General features: G+C 40.2%; 1 protein-coding gene across 10 annotated transcripts in view; it reads right to left on the minus strand.

Moving 5' to 3' along the window:
• The window catches only part of FSIP1 (fibrous sheath interacting protein 1), a 190,927-nt gene that overhangs the window by 111,974 nt on the left and 53,711 nt on the right, over positions 1-25,242 (minus strand). For all 10 annotated transcript variants that reach the window (XM_063596535.1, XM_003826556.5, XM_055098839.2 and 7 more), the window contains 2 exons: positions 20,025-20,183; positions 7,092-7,229 (listed from right to left, as the gene is read on the minus strand). In XM_063596535.1, coding sequence (XP_063452605.1) covers positions 7,092-7,229; positions 20,025-20,183 — 297 coding nt within the window. The remainder of the gene's footprint in view (positions 1-7,091; positions 7,230-20,024; positions 20,184-25,242) is intronic.

The following is a 25,242-nucleotide window of genomic DNA, read 5'->3' on the forward strand; positions in this document are numbered from 1 at the left end:
CATAATGATATCACATTCGTCATTCTTTTGGCTGGCCTAACGGGTGTATATAGTTCCTACAGGTTGTCTGAATATGAATTTTAATTGCTGATAAGGCTGAATATTATTCCTTGTGATGACTCACTCTATTTTTCTAAATATATAAAAACCACTTACTGAGATACAATAAGCAATGATCTCTTGTACACATAGATGCTTTCCATATTTTTAAACATTAATTTATTTCTGTTTATAGACACAACATATGTATATTACAGACAGTCTGAGATATAAACAAAAGCACAAGAATAATATAAAAATCACCCATAATCCCAACACACTTTTCCCTTTAAATACTGTGTGTTACAAAAAGTTAATTTCCTTTCTTCGCCTCCCCATCCATCCCAATCCCCGCTAAAAGTAATCACTGTTAAGCATTTGGTATATGTATATTGTTCCAGGACTTTCCTACGTTTCTTTCTGTAAAAATAGAATCACACTGATCATTGTCTTCTGCAACAGGCTCTTTTTCCTTAATACTCTATCACAGACATCTTTTCAAGATACATAGACCTACCTCATTCTTTTGATAGGCAGATGGTATTCTAATCTGTGTACAGTAAGTTATGAAACTGGGTCAAAGCAAGGCAAAAGGGTCCCAGCTGATATCTGAGGTATATACATTACAATTTTTCAGTTACGGTCTCATAGGTAACTACCACCAGTTCCCCTGCCCCCATAGGTATCTGCCACCAGTTCCTCTGCCCCCTTGATCTTTCACTGCAATCACCCAACCTCTCCTCACCCTTGCCTCAACTCATCAACCCTCATCTCCAGCTTTGGTGGACTGCTGAGGGCTGTCAGAGAAACCTTTCAGCCTTCCTGACTGGCTCCATTTCGCAGCAGGGATTCCAACCTCCCCTGGGCTACCTGATTGTTTACCATTGCTTTTTTCTCATCTTCACTGGCTCTATTCCAGTCCCTTCCTACACTTCTTCAATCCCCACTCTACCCTCCCACTCTGACCATATGGAGAGGTCGCTAATTTACAGAGTAAGTAGAGAACATTCAAACATGGCCTCGCCCACCTTCTCTTCATCTCTCATCCTGCCTTTCTTGGCCCACCCTTCCTTTCTTTCACCCCGAGTCAGGAAAAGGGTACCTTGGTTCTTCTCCAAGGCTTACCCCTCCATCTTCAATGTTGCCCTCCATACGATGTCCTTCCCCCCTTATCCTGGAAACAAGCTTATGTAAATGCCGTATTAATTATGTTAATAATAAAAATGTATATAGCACTTAAAATGTCCAGACCCTCTTCTAAGTACCTTATATATACTAATTTAAACTTCATAACAGCCCTGTGAGGTGAGTATTACAGTAATTGTAATTATCTCCATTCTACAGATTAGTGAACTGAAGCACATTGGGCTCAGGGGACCCGCCAAGGTCACACAGCTACTAAGTGAGATTCAAACCCCAAGCAGTCTGGCCCTTAACCACCAAGCCCCCTATATAAAGCTTATATAATAGGACCAGGGAAATGATTTAGAGCAGAGTGGGGTTAGAAGACTGGATGGGCAGAGAAGCCTGTAGAGCGCCCGAACCAACAGAAAACTACTCTCTTGTTTGTCTGGTTTGAAGTACCAGAGACAAACATCACTGGTATGGGAAATGATGGAGAGACTGTCTGTGGGGGCTGTCTTATGGTGCCTATTCTATGAAAGCAGATACTCCCATTATCTCTTCATTCTAACATCTCAAATTGTCTCCATACAAGTAGTTAACCTGGTGGAAAAACTCTTATCCATGGCTAAAGCCACTACACCTAATACCATGGGAACCAACTAGGCAAGCAGCAGGTGGCTCAGCACAAACTCCCTGACATGTGAAAAGAACTCAAAGCACAGCTCCTCCACCTACTCACCATCTACAGGCTGCCTGCTTGTGCCTGAGACACTCACCTAAACCATCCAGGCACCCCATGATACTTCAACACTCTCTCTACCCAGCCAGTGTCACTCCAGTCTACTTTGAATACTTAGTCCCAGACAGACCATTTCCAATGAGATAATTCTAACTTTCTTCCTCAATATTTACCAGAAATACGTCTCTTTTTGGCTTCCCAATCACCATGCATTTTCCTCCTCCACTATAAAGAATCAAATTAACATTTAACATGTTAGCCCTTTAAATCTCTTTGGGAAGTTACTGTCTGTGATTTTTCTACCAAACCACTCCCCTTCCCTCCTACCCCAACCAACACACACAAAACACACTAGTCCCTTCTTTGCTGGGCTAAATAAATACATGTAGCCCCATTAACAATCCTTTGTATGACCTGGTTTTACATCTCTTCCTCATCTTGGTCACTCTAATATCTAAATATGATCCATTTTGCTTACTTCTTTCTTAATGTGTCCCAGAACAGCTGTATGACACTGTTGACTCACACTAAGGAAATCCTACAGATGTGCTTCACACATGCTACTTCCAGCACCCAAGGCTCATCCTTCCTCCACTCTCAGAGCTGCTTTTCAAGGCCCCTATATGCCTACTGAGTTTCATATTAAATGTGTGAGCTTCAACCTCATTTCATTGTGTCTACTTCCCCTAGCTCCTAATAGCTAAATCCACTGACGCCAACACTACCACCTCCTACAGACTAAATCAAATCCCACTTCCTCAACCAGTCTTGACCAAGACAAATGTGCATCAGCAGCCTCAGCCTAACCCTGAAACACAGAATTAAGCTACTTTTCCAGCCTTTACTGACAAATCAATCCTAGATGCAGGCGTTTCCAGTAACCCCCAGGGTTCCTATACTGCCCCTTAGCTCACTCTTTCTTCTCCCATCCCTAAAACAGGATATGGGTTTGATCCCTAGATCACCAATTCAGTGGCCACAGATTACCTCTTCCACCAGTAATCCTGAAAGGATGTTCCATTGCAGGAGGCAGAATAAGGCAAAACTGCAAAGTTGGCCATTTCCTATCATTCAGAAACCACATTCTCTGGTTGGAGGGCAGTAGACTAATTTTGTATATAGAAAAGACAATCTCGCATTCTCCTAAAAAGTGTTACTAAACTTTCAAAAGTAACTTTCAATAGAAGATTTCATCCAATTAATAACAAATATTTAGGAAACACACAAACTAGTTTTAGATACTATATATTACAAATAACATCACTTCTTATCAAAAATAAGTGTGCCAAGAATCTCTGGCAAAAGAACAGAGGTCATCTTGCACTACTCTCTTGATTTTAAAGCAATGAAATGAAGTCTCTCAGACAGTGGTCCCCAACCCTTTTGGCAATAGGGGGAGGGGGTGGGGGAGGGGTATGGTTTTTGGATGAAACTGTCCCACCTTAGGTCATCAGGCATTAGATTTTCACAAGGAGCGTGCAAACTAGACCTCTGGCATGTGCAGTTCACAACAGGACTCGTGCTCCTATGAGAATCTAATGCCACTGATCTGACAGGAGGCAGAGCTCAGGTAAAGCAAGAGATGGGGAGTAGCTGCAAATACAAACGAAGCCACCCTCACCTGCTGCTCACCACCTGCTGAGCGGCCCAGTACCTGGTCCTTGGCCCAGGGGTGGGGGACCCCTGCTCTAAGAAACTATGTAATTTATTCAAGGTCACAGAGCAGGCTATTAACAAAACTGAAACAAGGACTCAGGTCTCCAGATTCCCAGCTGAAATAATATCTAGCCATCTATGAGGTACGGTGCGTTTTCAGAGTTTGAAACACACAGTATCTTCCGCTCAACAGGTCATGTGGTACACAAAATGAATCCACAATTATGAAATCAGTTATGAATCTACAGTTATGAAACACTAAGCAATGAAAACAGGGCCAGGCATGGTGGCTCACGCCTGTAATCCCAGCACTCCAGGAGGCCAAGGTAGGCAGATTGCTTGAGCCCAGGAGTTAGAGACAAGCCTGGGAAACAAGGCAAACCCCTGTCTCTCCTAAATATAAAAAAATTAGCTGGTCATGGTGGCGCACACCTGTAGTCCTAACTACTCAGGAGGCTGAGGTGGGAGGACTACCTGCACTCCAACTTGGGCGACGGAAGTGATACTCTGTCTCAGAAAAAAAAAAAAAAAAAAAAAAAAACATAAAACAGTACAGATCAACATTCATGGGCCTTTATCATGCAGACAACAGCCTCTGAAAGTGTTGACTATAAAACACAAAACTATGACAATTAAATTTGTATAGGGGAACCCAAACATTTTGCTCATGATTACTGATTATAACAAGTTTATCACACTTTAATTCACAAAAAAAGACATTAATCATGAAAAGAAAAGCAAGTCTCAGAAAGGCAGTAATAGCATAGTTGTTAAATGCTAACCATTTGAATCCTACCTCCTCCACTTACTAGCTGTATAACCTCAAGGAATTAGTCAACCTCTCTTTCGCTCCATTTCTTCATCTATAAAATGAGGACTGTGGTATTTATCTCATGGAGCAGTTGCGATGATTAAATACTTTAGTATCTGTAAAATACTTGGGACAGTGCCTGGCTCATAGTTGGTATTCAATAATTGCTCTTATCTACTCATGAATTATTCTTTTCCACTTGGATAACAACCAACTCTTGACATTTATCATATCCCTTTAAGTGTAGCCAAATTCCATAAGGCACTGGAATGACATACGATTTCTTAAAGGACCCTGGTTTTGAGCCAAAAATTAAATAATGGTAGAGATGTGGTAGAAAATAACAGCTGCATGTTCAAGATATGTGATAAATGGCCAATGTCTTAGTCTGTCTGGGCAACAAAATAATGGTATTTTGGGTGGTTTATAAACAACATAAATTTATTTCTCACAGTTCTAGAAGCTGGGAAGTCCAAGATCGAAGAGCTGGCAGGTTTGGTGCCTAGTAAGGGCCCATGTCCTTCTTGATAGGGGTGACTTCTCACTACGTCCTCACATGGTAAAAGGGGCAAATGAGTCCCCTTGGGCCTCTTTTATAAAGTCACTAATTTCACTCACGAGGGCTTCACTGACATGACCTAATCACTTGCCCAAATTCCCCACCTCCTAATCCCATCACCTTGGGGGCTAGGGTTTCAACAGGGATTCTGAGGGGACACAAACATCCAAACCACAGCAATCAGAAATCAGGAGAATGGATCATGGGGAGTGACAGGCTTAGCCCGCCTTGGATTGGCAGATATGGAGTGAGAGGAAGTACCAACAGTTTTCAAAACCAATCAAACCAAAACATTTCATTTATCACATCGAATTCACGATGTACCATCATTACCACTACAATGACTGGCCAAGAGCCCCCTTACACTTCCCTACCATTCCTACTTCTTTTTTTTTTTTTTTTTTTTTTTTTGAGACGGAGTCTCATTCTGTCACCCAGGCTGGAGTGTGCAGTGGCGCAATCTCGGCTCACTGCAACCTCTGCCTCCTGGGTTCAAGCAGTTCTCCTGCCTCAGCCTCCCAAGTAGCTGGGACTACGGGTGCACACAACCCCCTGGCTAATTTTTTTTGTATTTTAATGGAGACGGAGTTTCACCTTGTTACCCAGGCTGGTCACCAACTCCTGAGCTCAGGCAATCTGCCCGCCTCGGCCTCCCAAAGTGCTAGGATTACAGGCATGAGCCACCACACCCGGCCCATTCCTACTTCTTCTACTTCATCCCATCAACAGAATCAGAGAAATCTCTCTGAAAATGGAAATAGAGGTCTCCCTGAAATATAACGCCCAAGAGATTTCTCATGCAAAGCAAATAAAAATGAGCTATAAAAGAAGCACGATGTATTCATTCCCTTTAGATCTGCTGGCTAACTCTCATTAGGTGGCCCTGAGCTCCTGTAGGCTCTGTGTCAGTGCTGCTATCTGTGAGCCTGCAGGCAGTGAGGGCAGTTCAGCTGGGCTTGATTACAAGGTGTGAAGACGGGATTGTGGCACACTCTCAGGGGCTCTGAAGGGCATCACATTTTAAAATCACTCACCTGATGTTCACTCCACGGTGCAGCATATTAAGTGGAATAATGAGAGAAGGGAGTGACTGGAAACAAGAAATCCTGCAAAAACCAGGTTATAAGTGGCTAAGGCATGAGGTGACAACACTGAGAGAAGGGTGATAAAAGTAGCGACCAAAAAAAAAGATTTTGAGTCATAAGAAACTCAGGAAGAATATGGCAACAAACTAGTCACATTGGTTAAAACTCAAAGAGGCTTGAAGATCACCCAAGATGACAGAAGTTAGTAGGAGACCAAAAGGGGTTACTGCAGGTAATTACCGCAAGACCACAATCACAAGCTCAGCCTTGACATGTTTAATTTTAGGTAAAATCCAGGTATCCAGCTGAAAACATTCTACGGGTAGTTGGAAAATCATAGTATGACAGAGCAATTCTAAGAGGTTCAGAGCATCAACCAGTTCACAATTTAGTTGCTTTAAGAGTTTTCACTCATCAGGAATGACATGTCTTTATGATGAGCAAGAAAAACATGAAGTAGGCCAAGAAAGATTTGGAATGCATTAAAATTAATTAGTTACTAATAATATATTAGTAATTACAAACAAAAAGTAAGAGAATTTAAGCTATAAGTTCAAAACATAGGGATGATTTTAGGGAGAACTACCAAATTTTTCCACGAAAAACAAATATTTGTGTCACTGTCAGAATATTAGGATTATGGATTATTATTCTGACTTCACATAGTATCTTACACACTATCTGAAGTCAGAATATGTTTTATATGTTATTTAATGTTTTATATTATATAAATTACTTAAATTAAGAATAATATCAAAGTCCTACGAATTATATTTTTAGCTTTTATTCACATTGTTACTGACAAATTCACATGGCTGATTTAACACATGAGAACAGTCATAAAACAGTCAAAAGAGACTGAAACCTTTTTTGGTACAAGTGTTGGTTACAATTAAACTTTAAATAAGAGAGATGGTCGGGTGTGGTGGCCCACACCTGTAATCCTAGCACTTTGGGAGGCTGAGGTGGGCAGGTCACTTGAGCCCAGAAGTTCGAGACCAGCCTGGGCAACATAGTGAGACCCTGCCTCTATTTTTTTCTTAAAAAAAATTAATTAAAATAAAAAGAAAGACTTACCACATTTTCCTTCATCATTTTCAGCTTTTCATCAATCTCTCTCAGCCGATTATGCAGATCACGTTGCTCTTTGGTGTTCCTAAGTATCTTTTCTCCTGGAGTTACTTCCATATTTCTTTCACCATCATGGTCAGGTTTCTAATTAAAAAAAAAAAACATCATTCACAGGCTGGAAATGTGCTGTCACATACCACCTCAAAGCAACTGAGCCTTGAGGGTTAGCTTTGCTTCTCAAACAATTATTTCTTCCCTTCAAAACAATATGTATAACGCTTTAAAGTCTTCCCATTTTAGGAGGTAAAGGTCCAACTGTACATATAACAAGTAGGAAAGGAACCCAACTTCTGTAATCATTTGGGAAGCAGAAGGAGACAGTGAAAAGAACTGGAGCCAGGAAACAGGAACCTGGGTTCTGGTCCCTGCTCTGATACTTAAGAGCTTGAGACCTTGGACTTTTCTTTGGACTTCAAGTTTATCATGTATAAATAAGAAGGAAAAAACCCTGCCCATCCATATTATTAGAAGCAGCTGTGTAATAATGGGAAGAAAACTGGATTTGGCAAGGTCAGGAGTTTCGAATCTTCGCCCTGCCTGGTTCCTGACTAGACTGACCTGAGGGAAATGAATTAACCTCTCTGAGCTTCAGTTTCATCATCTGTAAAACAGTAACAGTAATAATAGATCTAGGCTAAAAGTCATCACAGTATGTAGTAGGCAAGCAACAAATCTTAATGCCAAACAAATGCGAGCTGAATATGTCCTTTGAAAAGACTACGTATTACATAATGAAAGTACTTCATTATTATCTGCAATATTTATATTGACAGAACCATATTTTCCCAAAGTTAATGTTATTTCTGAGTGATAAAAATGGGCATTTCTTGATAGGAATTTGGTCCTGTATCTAAGATTAAACTTCCAGCCTCTACCCAGGAGGTTCTGATTCAAAAGGGAAGGACAGGACAGGCCTGGTGGCTCACACCTGTAACCCCAACACTCCAGGAGGTCAAGTCAGGAGGATCCCTTGAGCCCAGAAGTTAGAGACCAGCCTGGGCAACACAGCAAGACCCCATATCTACAAAATAAAAAATTAAAAAAAAAGTAGCCAGGCACGGTAACACCTACAGTCTCAGCCACTTGGGAGGCTGAGGTGGGAGGATCACTTGAACCTGGGAGGTCGAGGCTGCAGTGAGCTGTGATCGCACCACTGCACTGCAGACTGGGCAACAGAATGAGACTCTGTCTCAAAAAAAAAAAAAAAAAAAGGACTAAGGACTAATAAACTGAAGCAGACCTACTTGAGAATTCAAGAACTACTGACTTAGGTTGCTGCCAGAGCCTCCTGGCTGGTCTTGATGCTACCAGTCACCCTGTTGATTCCATTCTTTGCAGGGAAGACACAGAACAAGGTGCAAAGTATTCATGCTTTAGGCCCTGCCAATCTCTTCATCTCATTTCCCACTGCTTGAGACTCAGACTCAAATGTGCAGCAATATTCACTACTACCAGTTCCCCCAATTCCAACCCTCCAACTCCTGAGACTCCTACCCATTTTGGGCCCAGCTCAAGCATATTTCCATAATATTCCCTGACATACCCACAAAGGACAAATTATTCTCTCAGCCACGCCACATGCTCCTTTATTGCACTTACCACACTGTCACCACCTAGACAGTGACATGGCTGACCGTATTCTCTGTATCCCAATGCAAACTATAATCCTGAAGCTGTGTAAGCACTGGCCAATAGACTGTAATTTGGGTTTTCGAAACTTTCATCAAACTAGCAATGAATTTCAGTAAAATTCTTATTGTATACAGTTCTACCAAGCAAATTATTAAGAGTCAATTTCAAGAACTGATTATTTTATATTTGGCTTCATTTCTCACTTCTGGTCGCTTTCAATCTCTAGAAGCATCCTGATATCGTTTGGATCTCTGTCCCTACCAAATCTCATGTCGAATTGTAACCCCCAGTGTTGGAGGTGGTGCCTTGTGGGAGGTGATTGGGTCATGGGGGTGGAGTTCTCATGAATGGGTTAGCACCATACCCTCAGTGCTGTTCTCATGATTGTGAGTGAATGAGTTACCATGAGGTCTGGTTGTTTACAAGTGTGTAGCACCTCCCTCTTCTCTCTCTCTTCCTCTTGCTCTGGCCATGTAAGAAGTGCCTGCTTCCCCTTCACCTTCTGCCATGATTGTAAGTTTCCTGAGGCCTCCCCAAAAGCAGAAGCTGCTGTGCCTCCTGTACAGCCTGCAGAACCGCGAGCCAATTAAACCTCTTTTCTTTATAAATTACCCATTCTAGGTATTTCTTTATAGCAGTGAAAGAACAGACTAATACACATCTAGAGGCTGAATTATTATCAGAAATATTTTTTTAAAGAAATCTAATGTTAGGGGGAAGTTTGGAAAAAATGGTATCAAGGTCTCTTTGCAATGCTAAGCAGTCAGCATTTTATAAACTTTCATGAAGATACACCAGCTATGAAGTAGGACACATGGTAATCTGCAAAACACCCCGGATTTCATTTTTAAATTGAAATTATTTTAATAATCTACAACTATGATTTTTTCTAAATCTTGGGGCAAGCAAAGAGAAGGCACAGAAAGAAAAAAATTATAAGTTGCACTTAACAACATTTTTAAATGTTGCTTAATCAAAACCACCACTGTGAAAATGAACAAACCACCGACTGAGAGAAAATGATCATAACACACAAATCTGACAGAGGACTTGTATCCAGAATATGTAAGGAACTCCTACAACTCGATAATAAAAATAATCAAATAGACAATAATAATTAATCAAATGACAATCAAATTCTATAAAGACTTGCACAGATACTTCATAAAAGCTATGTGCATGACAAATAAGAACATGAAAACCTCCTCAACATCATTAGTCACTGGGGAAATGCAATTAAACCACAACGAGACACTACTACACAGCCACTAGCATGGCCCAGATGAAAAAAACTGTGAACACCAAATGTTGGAAATGTGTGAAACAACAGGGACTCTCTTACATTGTTTGCAGGACTATACAATGGTACAACCACTTTGAAAAACAGGCCATGTCTTTTTTTCTTTTTTTTTTTTTTTTTTTTTTTTTTGAGACGGAGTCTCGCTCTGTTGCCAGGCTGGAGTGCAGTGGCGCAATCCTGGCTCACGGCAACCTCTGCCTCCCGGGTTCAAGCGATTCTCCTGCCTCAGCCTCCTGAGTAGCTGAGATTACAGGCATGCACCACCATGCCTGGCTAATTTTTGTATTTTTAGTAGAGACGGGGTTTCACCATGTTGGCCAGGATGGTCTCAATCTCTTGACCTTGTGATCCACCCACCTTGGCCTCCAAAGTGCTGGGATTACAGGTGTGAGCCACCACGCCAAAACAGGCCATTTCTTAAAAAGTTAAATGTTTGTCGATCATGTGATCCAAAAATTCAACTCCTATGAATTTATCAAAAAGAAATTAAAATATATAACTAAAGCCTTGTACACAAATGTTCATGGCAGCTAAAAACTGAAAACAGCCCAGGTGTCCATCAATAGACGTATGATAAACTATGGTGAGCACCTGCCACAGCTGGGACAATCAGAGTGTTTCTCCTTGAGCTCCATCTTCTGGTTAGGTTTAGTCAAAGTGAGGGGAGAGTACAGGACAGAAGGAGAGAGAGCTTGGGGTATTTTTTCCCCTTCCCCTAATGCTTTTGCATCACAGTTTGGGCAGTGACGTATCCCTGAGATGTGCTGAGTTTTCTTAGATTCAACTGCATATTCATGCTCAAAGACTAACAGAGGACAAACTTAGAGCCACCCTACTCAGAAGGTTATAAGACAGGAAACACAGCAGGGCAGTATCAGGTATCCCTTTTCAATGGGAGTGTTTGCTACAGTCCATGCCAAAACAATATAGGTATAAAGAGCAAAACAGCTATAAGCTGCCTGTCTTAAAATCCTCATATCCTACAGGAGCCATTGTCTCTTGAAATGGCCCCATAGGCACACCGAGTCCAGGGACCCAGCAAGAAACGTGCCTAGCCTCAAGAATCACTGCAGTCAGAGGTGGCCAAAATACAGCTTCTCCATCAGGTCTTTATAATTCTCTTAATCCAGGGATCATTTTAAGCATAAGCAAAGTCGCCTCCTAACATATTCAGCATTCCAACTTTTCTCAGATTGCCAAGGAAACAGAGTTAGGAAACTAACTACCGCTCAAACGCTCATGCTGAGGGGGCTGGGGTTGGCTAACCCTTTGCCCATGTCCTCTATTATTACAACTTCAGATGGCCAGTTCTTCTCCCACAATTCCAGCTCTTGCTGAGCTCCCACACACTTTTCTTCCCCCATCCACGGTGGCTAGTCTCTCGGTGTCCCAACATCCACTGTTAGCTCCTTGAAATCTACATAAATAGTCCCTTCACATAATTATCTTCGAAATCCAAGCTAGGTATTCCTTCTGTTTCTTGTCAAAAACTCTAACATAGATAGACAGATAGATAGATAGATAGATAGAGATATATAGATACAGATATACACACACACATATATATACACACACATAAATAATTATATACATATATATGTGTGTGTACATATATATGTGTGTGTATATATATATAGTCTGTGTGCGTATAGAGAAATAGACTGGAAGGAAATTTAACAATAATTAACTTGGCAAAAATCCTGATGATTTAATCTTATTTTTCTTATTTTTTTGTAGTTCCTGAATTTCCTACAATAAACATGTTATCAATTTCATAAGCAGACAAACCTTTTTTTTTTTTTTTGAGACACGATCTTATTCTGCCACCCAGGCTGGAGTGCAGTGGCACAACCACATCTCACTGCAGACTCGACCTCCCAGGCTCAAGCGATCCTCCCACCTCAGCCTCTCAAGTTCAAGTGGCTGGGACTACAGGTGCACACCACCTCGCCTGGCTGATTTTTTTTGTATGAAGAAGAAATGGGTTTCACTATGTTGCCCAGGCTGATTTTGAACTCCTGGGCTCAAGGGATCCTCCCGCCTCAGCCTCTCAAAGTGCTGGGATTACAGATGTGAGCAACTGATTTTTTATTTTTAATAAATTTTTCTGCCAAAGCCATTTTTGTCCTGCTCTGACAATGTGACTCTCCATACCTAAGAGGTATACACCCGAAGGGTGGATTCTAGCTTCAGTTCTGCTGGAACAATCGGCTGCGCACTTTTGAGGAAGTCACCTCCTCTTTCTGGGTCTCAGTTACTTCTGAGAAAGTTATTTCCCCTTCTAATAGCTTATGAGTCTATAATTCTCTACAGTTAGACCCAAAGGATATATAACAGCTTTCTGCAGTCATGGCCTCCGATGGCATAACCATATAGTTCAAATATTTGAAAAATATTGTACGATGAAAGCAGAGGCCAAGAGGGGGCAAGAAAAGGTTGCCACTGAGGCTGATGAAAATTGCCCAGCTGCAAAAAGCTCTGTGGTGCCAGGAAAGATTCTTTTTTCACAACAAAGTGCCAACCAGTACTATCTGTCCTCGTGATCATCAGGAAATATCTTGATTTCTCATAGTAGAAATATTTAATCAGATTATCTGACCAACATATCATTTCTGTGTTTCTGGGTCATACAGGAATGCTTTCATGGAGAATTCAATAAAAGTTCTCCTCAATATGCCACAAGAAGAGAACTGTCCCTGAGGCCAAGATCAATAGATACTTGTTGATTTGACTAATTGGTTGCCAAGAGATTCTGAGTTTATCCTTAGAAAAATTATCTGTGGTGTTGACTAGGTCAAAGGGGATCTTTGAAGCAAAATAAACTCATTTTCAAAAATCAAAAACAGGAAATTACCCGCAGCTTCGTAAGTTATCTGATATGCAAATAAGGCATGCGTTAGGATTGGGAAAATACAAACCTGCCTAAATAAAGACAGCTTGTCCTATGTTTTCGAGATAATGCTATACATTTCTGTAGGTTCCTGCTATTTCTTGTCATTAGATGGATCGTGTGTCTGGCAGTACCAAAAGCAGGGGAAAAGATACTTCAGGCAGATTGTTTTTATCACCTTGGAATAATGCCATAAAATGAAGGAAACCTTGACTACATCAGAAGCTTAACAGAGGAAAGCAAAGAAATATAAACTTCACAGTAATCTGTAAAATGGAGGTGGCAAGGGCAGTTTCCCAGATTTAACTGGAGATCTAACAGATTGGCACTGGAGGTAAAGAGCTCTGAAGTAACTTCTTGTTTGTTCCTCAAACCCAGAAATGCATGCTCCTGTGGCTTCTATGGGTTTTGGAAATGAGCAGATGGTCAATAAGATTTCTGTGCCTGTGACTAGCATACATTTAAAAAATCCTAAATTCCTGCCCTCAACCAACACACACCTAAGTACATTTGGGGTCAAGTAGAGTCCATGGCCCTTACTGGAACTATACAAATCCCTGGACCCAATAATAAAACATCTTTCAGAATTACATGTCAAACAATGGTCTGTATTTCCTCAATTTTAGCTAATATTGAGACAGGAAGACATCAAAAAAAATTAATTGTTGCTGTCAGCAATAATAGCATGATCTTGGCAAGAAAGGAGATCAATATAAACTACAATTTTCCTCAATCAAATGTTTGCTAATTTTTTCTCAAGCTTATCAAATTGTGTACAATTGAATCAATATTTCAAGAATAAGAAAATAAATCAAATTAAGGAGGACCTTTATATTCAATTAAACTAGTTAGTTTAAGAACACAGCAATGCCTCCTGTCAAGGAGAGCCATTTCTGAGGCCCTCCCTAACCAGAAAAAAAATCTAACGGTGAACTGGAATTCTAGATCTAGTAAAACTGACTTCATAAGAGATGAATAAAATATACTTGTATATAAGAGCCAAATGGAATAGAATTTACTATTGAATCCGGTTGCTAAGGATTTAAGAAACTGAATGCTTACATAACTCCTATACCTTAGATATTTCTGGAGAGAACTGGAATCTGATACTTCTACGAATAAGAAGTATGGTAACTAAATTACAGAACATCACTCAGTTTTATGGTGGGATTTACAATACGTGGAAAGAACGAACTGATTTGTTGAGGGTTAGGAGATGGATAAAGAAAAGTATGCACAGTTAAACCACAGATCTTAAGAAAAAATTGCTTCAATTAGTTCTCTTGCTAAGACAAAATGAAAATAAAAAGCAGATGTAAAAACTGCAACCACATATTATTCACACTACAGAAAGAGCAGTAATATGCCATTCTTACTTTTGACTGTGACCACAAGCTTTGTTTTATGCTAAGGAAATCAGATACGTAAAAGCCAAATGCTGCTTTTAAAACATTGCCATAAAGTTAAGTGCTGGGCCAGAGCATCTATATGAGAACATCACAATCAGTGAGCCCATAAGGAAAAGAAGACTTCTTATCTGCCCTTTTCACAAAGACCAACACCTCCTTAATCTCTGAGCCACATTCCTAGAGTTCCTCAAACTATTCTGACTTAACCACATTGACTCAACCACATTTATCATCTTAAATCTATATGCATACCAACTTACTACCTTATAGTTACCATACACAGATAAGTCAGAAAGTCTATGTTTCAACTTGTTCAGAAAACTGTTTTCTTGACCAACAAAGATAAATCTTCAAAGGAATTTTTAAAATATCATGCCTTCATCAAATAACCTTTCCTTTCTCTGTGCTCCCGCAGCATACACTTTCCGTACTTTTCATCCGATCAGTGCCCATCTGGTGGTGGTTCTTGTTTCATTGCACAGCCACTCCACAACTTGTTATATTGTTTACATCATATCCTCTGGTATCCTACAAGCTACCTTGAGGTCAGAGATCAAGCTTCATACTAGTCTGGACACTACATCAGCCACTACAGTGTCTCCTATGAAATAAGCAGGCATTCAAAAATGTATTGACGATCTCTGCAAAGGCTGGACAAGTAACATAAATGCATGAAGTGGGCCTTAGGGCCTGCCATACAATATAGAGTGGTGGATACTGCAGCAAACCGGAGAATCTGTGCCCCACAGAAAGAGCAGTTGCTATTCAGCTCAATTCGGTAATTGTCAAGCAAGAAGTTAGGTCTAATGCTGACATATTTTCTAATTTGAATTTTTCAAGAGAGAACTAGAAATTTGGATTTTTATAGGAATTTACCTAATTTTTAAATGTTGGCTAAAAAAAAAATCTTTAAACCCTTTGTAAGCAAAAGCAGACCCATCTGGGAGCTTAATTTGTCCTGTAGGTCAGGGGTTCCTGACCCCCAGGCCATGGACGGTTCTGGTAGATGGCTTGTTAGGAACCGGGCCCCAGAGCAGGAGGTGAGTGGCAGGCCCAAGTTCAACTGTATTTGCAGCTGCTCCCCATCACTCATGTTACCGCCTGAGCTCTGCCTCCTCCTGTTAGATCAGCAGCGGCATTAGATTCTCACAGTAGTGTGAACCCTATCATGAACTGCACATGCAAGGGATCTAGATTGCATATTCCTTATGAGAATCTAATACCTGGTGATCTGTCACTGTCTCCCATTACCCCCGGATGGAACCATCTAGTGGCAGGAAAACAAGCTCAGAGCTCCCACTGAGTCTACATTATGGTGAGTTGTATAATTATTTTGTTACAATGTAATAATAATAGAAATAAAGTACACAATAAATGTAACATGTTTGAATCATCCCAAAACCATCCCCCTCCCTGGGCCCGTGGAAGAATTGTCTTCCACAAACCCAGTCCCTGATGCCAAAATACTTGGGGACCACTGCTGTAGGCCACCAGTTTTCAGCCTCGTGATACATAATGGTGGTTTTCTTCTGTGTCTCTGATCCCTCTGCCTCCTTCCCTAGTTCCTCTTCCTTCTCCTGCCCCTCACTTATGGAAATAGACTTTCTGGATATTCCTTGGATGTGCTCTCTCTCTCTCTGCTCTAAACCACCACAGCACTTTACTTAGAGCCTTCTATGAATCTGGGCACGGTGGCTCACGCCTGTAATCCCAGCACTTTGGGAGGTTGAGGCAGGTGGATCTCTTGAGGCCAGGAGTTCAAAACCAGCCTAGGCGACACAGTGAGACCACATCTCTACAAAAAATTAAAAAATTAGCTGGTGTGATGGCATGCACCTGTAGTCCCAGCTTGTGGGGAGGGTGAGGTTGGAGGATCACTTGGGCCCAGGAGGTGAAGGCTGCAGCAAGCCATGATTGCACCACTGTACTTCCAGCCTGGGTGACAAGCGAGACCTTGTCTCTTGAAGAAAAAAAAAAAAGCTTTCTATGGCACATGCCTGTGCTGTCTTGTCCACAGTTTTCTAGGTACACTCAATACCTCCCATAAGGAAATAAGTTCTTTATATCACTTATAATAATATAATTGGCTGAGATCTGTGTCACTGTGCTAAACACTTTACGTATATTAACTCAGCTACTCATTACCTAAAGAACCCTAAAGAATATTACTATTATTTTATAAATAAGGAAAACGAGGTTTGGAGAGCTTCTAATTAGTGCCCAAGTCCACAGAACTAGTAAATGCAAGAGTCAAATTTGAGGTGAGACTGTGTTTTTTTTTTTTTTTTTTTTTTTTTTTGAGACAGAGTCCTGCTCTGTCCTCCAGGCTGGAGTGCAGTGGTGCGATCTCGGCTCACTGCAAGCTCTGCCTCCCGGGTTCACGCCATTCTCCTGCCTCAGCCTCCCGAGTAGCTGGGACTACAGGTGCCCACCACCACACCTGGCTAATTTTTTGGTATTTTTAGTAGAGATGGGATTTCACCGTGTTAGCCAGGATGGTCTGGATCTTCTGACCTTGTGATCTGTCTGCCTTGGCCTCCCAAAGTGCTGGGATTACAGGCGTGAGCCACCATGCCCAGCCTGAAGTGAGACTTTTTTATTCCAAAGTATTTTATTTGCCTGATTCATCTTTAAGTTCTGTACAATTCCTTACATCCAGGAGCACTCAATATGTGTTGAATCAATTGTTCAAAAACAGAAATTTATATTCCACTTAAAAGAAATTCTTTCTTAAGGAGTATGGAGAAAAATTACTGGTGAGTTAATGGTTTGCAGAAGAGTTAAAGTGAATATGAACTATGAATATTTGTGGATTAGCAACTGATTGGAACTCATTCATCAACTACATAGATACACAGGGTTTATTCAAGATACAGTGTATTTATACAAAAAGTAGTCCAATCCAAAAATAATATCCCTAAAATACTTTGCCATGTTAGCATTTCTGCTTTGAAAATTCAATGTGTAATGCTGGTTTTAGTTAGAAATGAAGAAATGCCAAAGGGAAATTGAACAAAAGCTCAAAAGATATTCTTTTTTTTTTTTGCATGCAAGAAGCATAAATTATTTCTTTTTAACAACTACATTACATTTTTGTTTTTACATCCAATGTGAGTCCCAAAATGTTGTTTTCCCTTTTCTTTCCAAATATATGTTATTTCACATAAAAACACATAATCTCAGTATGTAACAAAAATGTAAGGTACTGGTTTTTCCTTTCATTATTTTTAAAATATCTTATCTGAACCATAAATGTGAACTCTGAAAATGTGATTTTGTTGATGATAAGAAAATGGGACCATATTCATACTTCTTTTTTTTTTTTTTTTGAGACGGAGTCTCACTCTGTCGCCCAGGCTGGAGTGCATGGCACGATCTCGGCTCACTGCAAGCTCTGCCTCCCAAGTTCACGTCATTCTCCTGCCTCAGCCTCCCAAGTAGCTGGGACTACAGGCGCCCGCCACCACGCCCAGCTAATTTTTTGTATTTTTTAGTAGAGACAGGGTTTCACCGTGTTAGCCAGGATGGTCTCGATCTCCTGACCTTGTGATCCACACGCCTCGGCCTCCCAAAGTGCTGGGATTACAGGCATAAGCCACCGCGCCCAGCCCATATTCATACTTTTTATTTGAAGTCCTAATAGCCAAACAAATCTCTGAATTCTCTGTCTCTTTTAAGAAGAGAAGGAAACAAAGGTCACCAGGTCATTCCCATGTTATATTTTTGCCAAAAGAACACCTTTTGGATGGCTATATCAGTGCCTCGGACTTCACAGACTTCACTTCATTTGACAGCCATGAAACATTTTCTATGTTTAAGACCACAGTTCAGCTCTGAGATTTCAGCTACCCTTGAAATCTAACAAGAACAACAAAAATCAACTGAAACATGAAGAGAATAGAGTATCTGTGAAACATTTTATTATCCCATCTAGGGTTCCTCCTTTTTGAAAAATAGAATTCAGTAACATAAATAAACTAGCCTAACTCATGTCAAAGTCCTGGGATACGGCCGGATGCAGTGGCTCACGCCTGTAATCCCAGCACTTTGGGAGGCAAAGGCAGGCGGATCACGAGGTCAGGAGATAGAAACCATCCTGACCAACATGGTGAAACCCCATCTCTACTAAAAATACAAAAATTAGCTGGGCGTGGTGGCACATGCCTATAGTCCCAGCTACTTGGGAGGCTGAGGCAGGAGAATCACTTGAACCCAGGAGGCGGAGCTTGCAGTCAGCCAAGATCGCGCCACTGAACTCCAGCCTGGTGACAGAGCGAGATTCCGTCTCAAAATAAAATAAAATACAAAGTCCTGGGACACATTTGGGTGAAGACAAAGATTCCAATTATCTCTGTTTTCCAAGAATTCTAATCCCACTGCAGAATTTCAAATCAATAGTGAGAACAACAGCACCACTACTGCTGTTTAAAGGGTCAGAAGCAGCTGTTCCTGTCTGTCAGAAATACAACCAGTCACAAAACTGTTTCCTTGGAACACCTTCACACTGCTCCTTTCCCCTGAGGTTGCTTCAACTGGCATGAAGCTAGATCCCCAACCTTCAACTGACAGCTTAGAGAAAGTGCTTACTATAAATCAGAAGGATTACCTATAGGCTACTGATATTTAAATCTTTGGATGGTCCACGAAGATCACAGCCATCTACAACTGTAGAGAAAATGATTTGGTGAAAAGTTTTACAAAGCTGCTACAAGGTTATTACTCTCTTATGCAATCAGACATTTTCTCCTCAGTCTACCACCCAAACCAAACCAGATTCCATGAAGTACTAAAATATAGGGTTGAGGGAGAAATTTACTTTTCTGATATGCCATACCTTCTACCAGATTTTTTTTTTTTTTTTTGACAGAGAATCTCATTGTGTTGCTCAGGCTGGAGTGCAGCGGCACTAACTCAGCTCACTGCAACCTCCACCTCCTGGGTTCAAGCGATTCTCCTGTCTCAGCCTCTCGAGTAGCTGGGATTACAAGCATGCACCACCACACCCAGCTAATTTTTGTATTTTTAGTAGAGACAGGGTTTCATCATGTTGCATGTTGGCCAGGCTGGTCTTGAACTCCTGACCTCAAGTGATCCACCCAATTTGGCCTCCCAAAATGCTGGGATTATAGGCATGAGCCACCGCACCTGCTTTGTAAAAGAGTATTTGAGGGAACTACTGAGAGAAGAAACACATTCATTTCAAAACTCTCATAGGAGAGAAGTCAACATAATGAACTTCACTGCTTGATGTTAAATTAAAGGAGATAAAAGAATGTGGTGGAGTACGGGACAATGGCTGCCACTGCTAATACCTAGTGCCACAGGAATAAAGAAAAATAAGGCTCTCAAAGGACTCGTGAGTGCCATATCCGCTTTCTTCCCTCCCCTCTCTCATGATCATGATCGAGATTTAGCTTAAATCATAGAGATATAATAATATTAAAAGAAATATTTCCTCAGTGACCCCATCCCAGAAAATTACCAAATGAAAGAAAAGTGAGTAGAAAGTGGAAGTAACCAAAGGAATATACACACTGTTATGAAACTATGATCACTGGAAAAAGCAACTGGTTAACAACCAGATTGTAAAATTATGTGAACAGCTTTAGCACACATTAACTTGAAGAGTCTATGGGTTCTTCAAATACCTGATTATTCCGATTTTCAAGTCTTGGAGAAAAACTGGAAATTGTTGGGGAGGCTGCAGAGAGTTCTTGGAGTTTTATATCAATTTCAGCAAGCTGCTGATGCTGGGTGACTGCGAGTTCATATCCTTTTACTGGGACCACCCAGCCAGACTGATCACCCTAAGAGGAAACAAGGGTCACCAGGTCATTCTCAGGCTATATTTTTGCCAAAATATACCTTTCAAGTGGCTATAACAGTGTCCAGGACTTCACACACACACACACACACAACACACACAAACAGAATTAACATTGGGTTAGTAAAAGAATAATATGAAATAGTTTCTGGTTTTGTTATCTGCCAGCCTGTATAAAGTATCCTCTAATATTTTGAGGGGGGTTTCCCCAGTGGAACAAATCTTTTAGTTTCACAGTCTGGTTCTCATGACATTCTCATTTATCTACATTCAAAAAATGTTTTGTGACATGTTAAGTAGGAAGAAATCAGGTTTACCCTGTAATGGGACATGGTATTTTCAAACTCTGTCCCTTAAAAGTAACATAGCATCTATAAAATCAGTTGCTTGGGTTTCACAAACTTAATTGATCATCTTTCATTCAACTAATGTTTGTTCCATATTATCTCATAAAACCCATTCATTACATTCATTCAAAAATAATGCCTACTGAACATATGTATTATGCTAGACACTGGTGATTCAATATGAATATCACAAGGTTCTGCCCTTGAGGAGTTCTCAATTTCTTGGCAGCAACAATTTTAACAAGGTGTGCAGAGTGCTGGTAAGCCCTGGGCACCATGGAAACCAGAGAGGATCAACTAACCTCTGTGAGCAGGAAGGGGCTGGAGAAAACAAGACCTTAATCAAAGAAACACCATGATCAGGTCTATATTTTAAAACTGGAACTACTGAGAGCAAGACTGGAAGCAGAAAGACCAGTTAAGAAGCAATAGCTATAATCTAGAACACAAGTGCTGAATGGCTGAACTAAGGAATGTTTTCTGGGAACACAGAACAGAATCCAGAGATACACAGGAAGTAGAATTTACAGAACCTGGAGATAATTTTATGGAAGAGTAAAGGGAGACATAAAGATCAAGGATAAAGAATAAGTTCCTCAAGACAAGGAAGCCCACTCTCACCACTCCTATTCAACACAGTACTGGAAGTCCTAATCAGAGTAATCAAGAAAGAGAAAAAAAATAAAAGGCATTCAAATAGGAAGAGAAGAAGTTCAACTATCTCTGCAGACAACATGATGCTATACCTAAAAACCCCATAGTCTCTGATCAAAAGCTCCTATATTTGACAAACAACTTCAGCAAAGTTTCAGGATACAAAATCAATGTACAAAACTCAATAACATTTCTATATACCAGCAACACCCAAGCTGAGAGCCAAATCAAGAACGCAATTCCATTCACAATAGCCATAAAAAGAGCAAAATACCTAGGAATACAGCTAACCAGGGAGGTGAAAGACCTCTACAATGAGAATTAAAAAGCACTGCTCAAAGAAACCAGAGATGACACAAACAAATGGAAAAACATTCCATGCTCATGGATAGGAAGAATCAGTATTGCTAAAATGGCCATACTGCCCAAAGCAATTTACAGATTCAATGCTATTCCTATCAAACTACCAATGACATTTTTAACAAAATTAGAAAAAACTATTTAAAAAATTCATATGAAACCAAAAAAGAGCCTGGATAGCCAAGGCAATCCTAAGCAAAAAGAACAAAGCTGGAGGCATCATGTTACCTGACTTCAAACTATATTACAAGGCTACAGTCAGTCACCAAAACATCATGGTACTAGTACAAAAACAGACACATAGACCAATGGAACAGAAGAGAAAGCCCAGAAATAAAGCCACACACCTACAACCATCTGATCTTCAACAAAGTTGACAAAAACAAACAATGGGGAAAAGGACTCCTGTTCAATAAATGGTGCTGGCATAACTGGCTAGCCATGTGCAGAAGACTGAAACCAGAATTCTTCCTTACACCATATACAAAAATCAAGTAAAACCTAAATCTATAAAACCCTTAGAAGATAACCTAGGAAATACCATTGTGGACATAATCCCTGTCAAGGATTTCATAATGAAGCTGCCAAAAGCAATCGCAACAAAAACAAAAATTGACAAATGGGACCTAATTAAAGAGCTTCTGCACAGCAAAAGAAACTATCAATAGGGTAAACACAATTACAGAATGGGAGAAAATATTTGTAAACCATGCATTCAACAAAGGTCTAATATCCAGAATCTATAAGGAACTTAAACAAATTAATAAGCAAAGAGCAAATAACCCCATTAAAAAGTAGGCAAAAGACACAAACAGACAATTTTCTAAAGAAGACATACACACAGCCAACAAGCATATGAAAAAAATGCTTGACATCACTAATCATTTGAAAAATGCAAACCAAAACCACAATGAGATACCATCTCACACCAGTCAGAAAGGCCATTACTAAAAAGTCAAAAAATCACAGATACTGGCAAAGCTGCAGAGAAAAACACCTATACACTGCTGGTAGGAATGTAAATTAGTTCAGCCATTGTGGAAAGCAGTGTGGCAATTTCTCAAGGAACTTAAAACACAAGCACCATTCAACCCAGCAATCTCATTAATGGGTATATACCCAAAGGAATATAAATCATTCTACCATAAAGACACATGCATGCAGGCCAGGTGCAGTGGCTCATGCCTATAATTCTAGCACTTCGGGAGGCCAAGGCAGGTGTATGGCTTGAGCCCAGGAGTTCAATATCAGCCTGAGCAACAAGACAAAACCTCACCTTTACAAAAAAATTTTAAAAATTAGCCACATGTGGTGATATGCACCTGTAGTCCCAGATACTAAGGAGGCTGAGGTGGGAGGATCACTTGAGCCTGGGAGGTCGAAGCTGCAGTGAGCCATGACGACATCACTGCACTCCAACCTGGGTGACAGAGTAAGACCCTGTCTCAAGGAAAAAAAAAAAGACACATGCATGCGTATGTTCATCGCAGCACTATTCACAAAAATCAACATAAATGCCTTTCAATAGACTGGATAAAGAAAATTTGGGACATACACACCATGGAATACTATGCAGCCATAAAAAAGAATGAGATCACATCCTTTGCAGCAACATGGATGCAACTGAAGGTCATAATCCTAAACAAAATAACACAGGAATGAAAACTCAAATACTGCATGTTCTCACTTATAAGTGGGAGCTAAACATTGAGTACACATGGACACAAAGAAGGGAACAACAGACACTGGGGCCTACTTGAGGGCAGAGGGTGGTAGGAGGGAGAGGATCGAAAAACTACCTATTGGGTACTATTCTTATTACCAGGATGATGAAATAATCTGTACACCAAAGCCCTGTGACATCCAATTTATCTACAGAACAAACCTGCATGTGTACCCCTAAACCTAAAATAAAAGTATTTATTGATTTAAAATAAACAACTTAAAAAATAATAAACTTTGTTGTGGCCTTACCAGAAAAAAAAAGAACAAGTTCCTGATTTTGTGAAGTAGGTTAGGGTGGTCACATTATCTAAACTAGGGAGTCTATAGATGAAGTAGGTTTGGAGAGAAAGATAATGAATTGTTTGGGACCTTTTGAAACTGGCAGACATCCCCCTAGGATATCCACAGATTATGTTAGGCAGTTAAATATGTTTATGTGAAATTCAAGATAGAGATTTGGGATTAAATAAACACACTTGACTTACCCACATATCTACAGTGGTTCAAACCCTGGGGGCTATGAGAATGGATAAGGTCATAAAGGGAAGCATTAGTGCAAAAAGAGGACGGAAGAATCATGAAGAATATTTGGAATAACGTGTCAAGTAGAGGGCAAAGAAACTTATTTCATACATTTTGATTTCACGATGTTAATACCAGGAACTAAGCCCTAGGTGATAATCAGAGGCATTATAGGTAAAAACTTTATGCACAAAGACTTTTATATTTTTATCCTCTTGACCCTGGCATTCACAGTCCATTTCAGTGAAACCAAACAGTGTGTGAGTCTTGGCAGGGGAGGATCACGACAAGACACTCCTCCCCACCCTCTGATATCAGGAAGACAAACAAATGACCTAGATTCAGCTATTCGAAAGCAAACACCCCGAACCTTGAGGGACAGAAGCAAAGGTACAGGGAAATGATTAATAGGGACAGTGATGGTGGCAGCAATGAGCATCTCGTGGAGAGCAAATGTCTGGTGGCTGTGGAGCCACAGCAGCCAGCCCCTAACCAGGCTGTTCCTAAAGCCATGTTTATGGCTGCCTGGACATCTGCCCGGTGTACAAACCTGGTTCCCCAAACTTCCCACTGAGTCTATGGACTACTCAAGACTCCCAATAAATTCATTTTCTGTTGCTTTAGCCAAAGTCCATCTTTGTTACTTGCAACCCAGAACAGTGACTGATAAAAAATTTATTGTCACACTATTTATAATAAAATGTCTAAAAATAGGGGGAAAGTGGGTAGATTGTAGTATATCAATATAAGGATTATGATATAGTCATAAATGTTTTTAAATACACTTGTAAGTTGGTATAAAGAAATTGAGCTTCAGTGAGGTTCAGTTAGCTAAAGGCACACAACTCTGATAAACTGACAGAATTCCAGGTTCTGATTTAAATTCTATTGCTCTCCCTTGAAAATAAACATGAACAGCTTAAAAAAAAAGAAAGTTATGCATAATTTTTAAAATATATTATATTACCTAATTACTCACAAACTCTGGTAATTTTTCCTAAATAAAAGTGATGTCAATACCATATAGCCTAAATGATCAAAAATAAAGAATCACAAAAATGTAAAACTATGAAATCGATGATGAAATAGTGGCTAATAAATTATAAGTTCTGTCTGAATGGGATTATTTTCAAATGACACTGAAGTTAAAAGAGTATGTCAGATGAAATTCACCAGAAATGTAAATGTTTTATGCACTATGCCGTTACAGAAATAAGATATATGTAAAAGGTAGTAAATGGCATCATTTTTTTCTATCTGTCTAGCGCCTCTATACACCCTTGCTATGTGTGGGGAACTTCTAGCTTTTAGGAAACTTACCTTCCCAAGACAGAACAGAAAATGCTTTTCACCAGCAACCTTTATAGCTAGGGTTCAGGTAGGTAACTAAGGGTCCACCACCAGACTCCCCGACTCAATAGTACTAGATGTGAG

The sequence above is a fragment of the Pan paniscus genome, chromosome 16 (assembly GCF_029289425.2).
Source record: "Pan paniscus chromosome 16, NHGRI_mPanPan1-v2.0_pri, whole genome shotgun sequence".
Classification (NCBI taxonomy): Eukaryota; Metazoa; Chordata; class Mammalia; order Primates; family Hominidae; genus Pan; species Pan paniscus.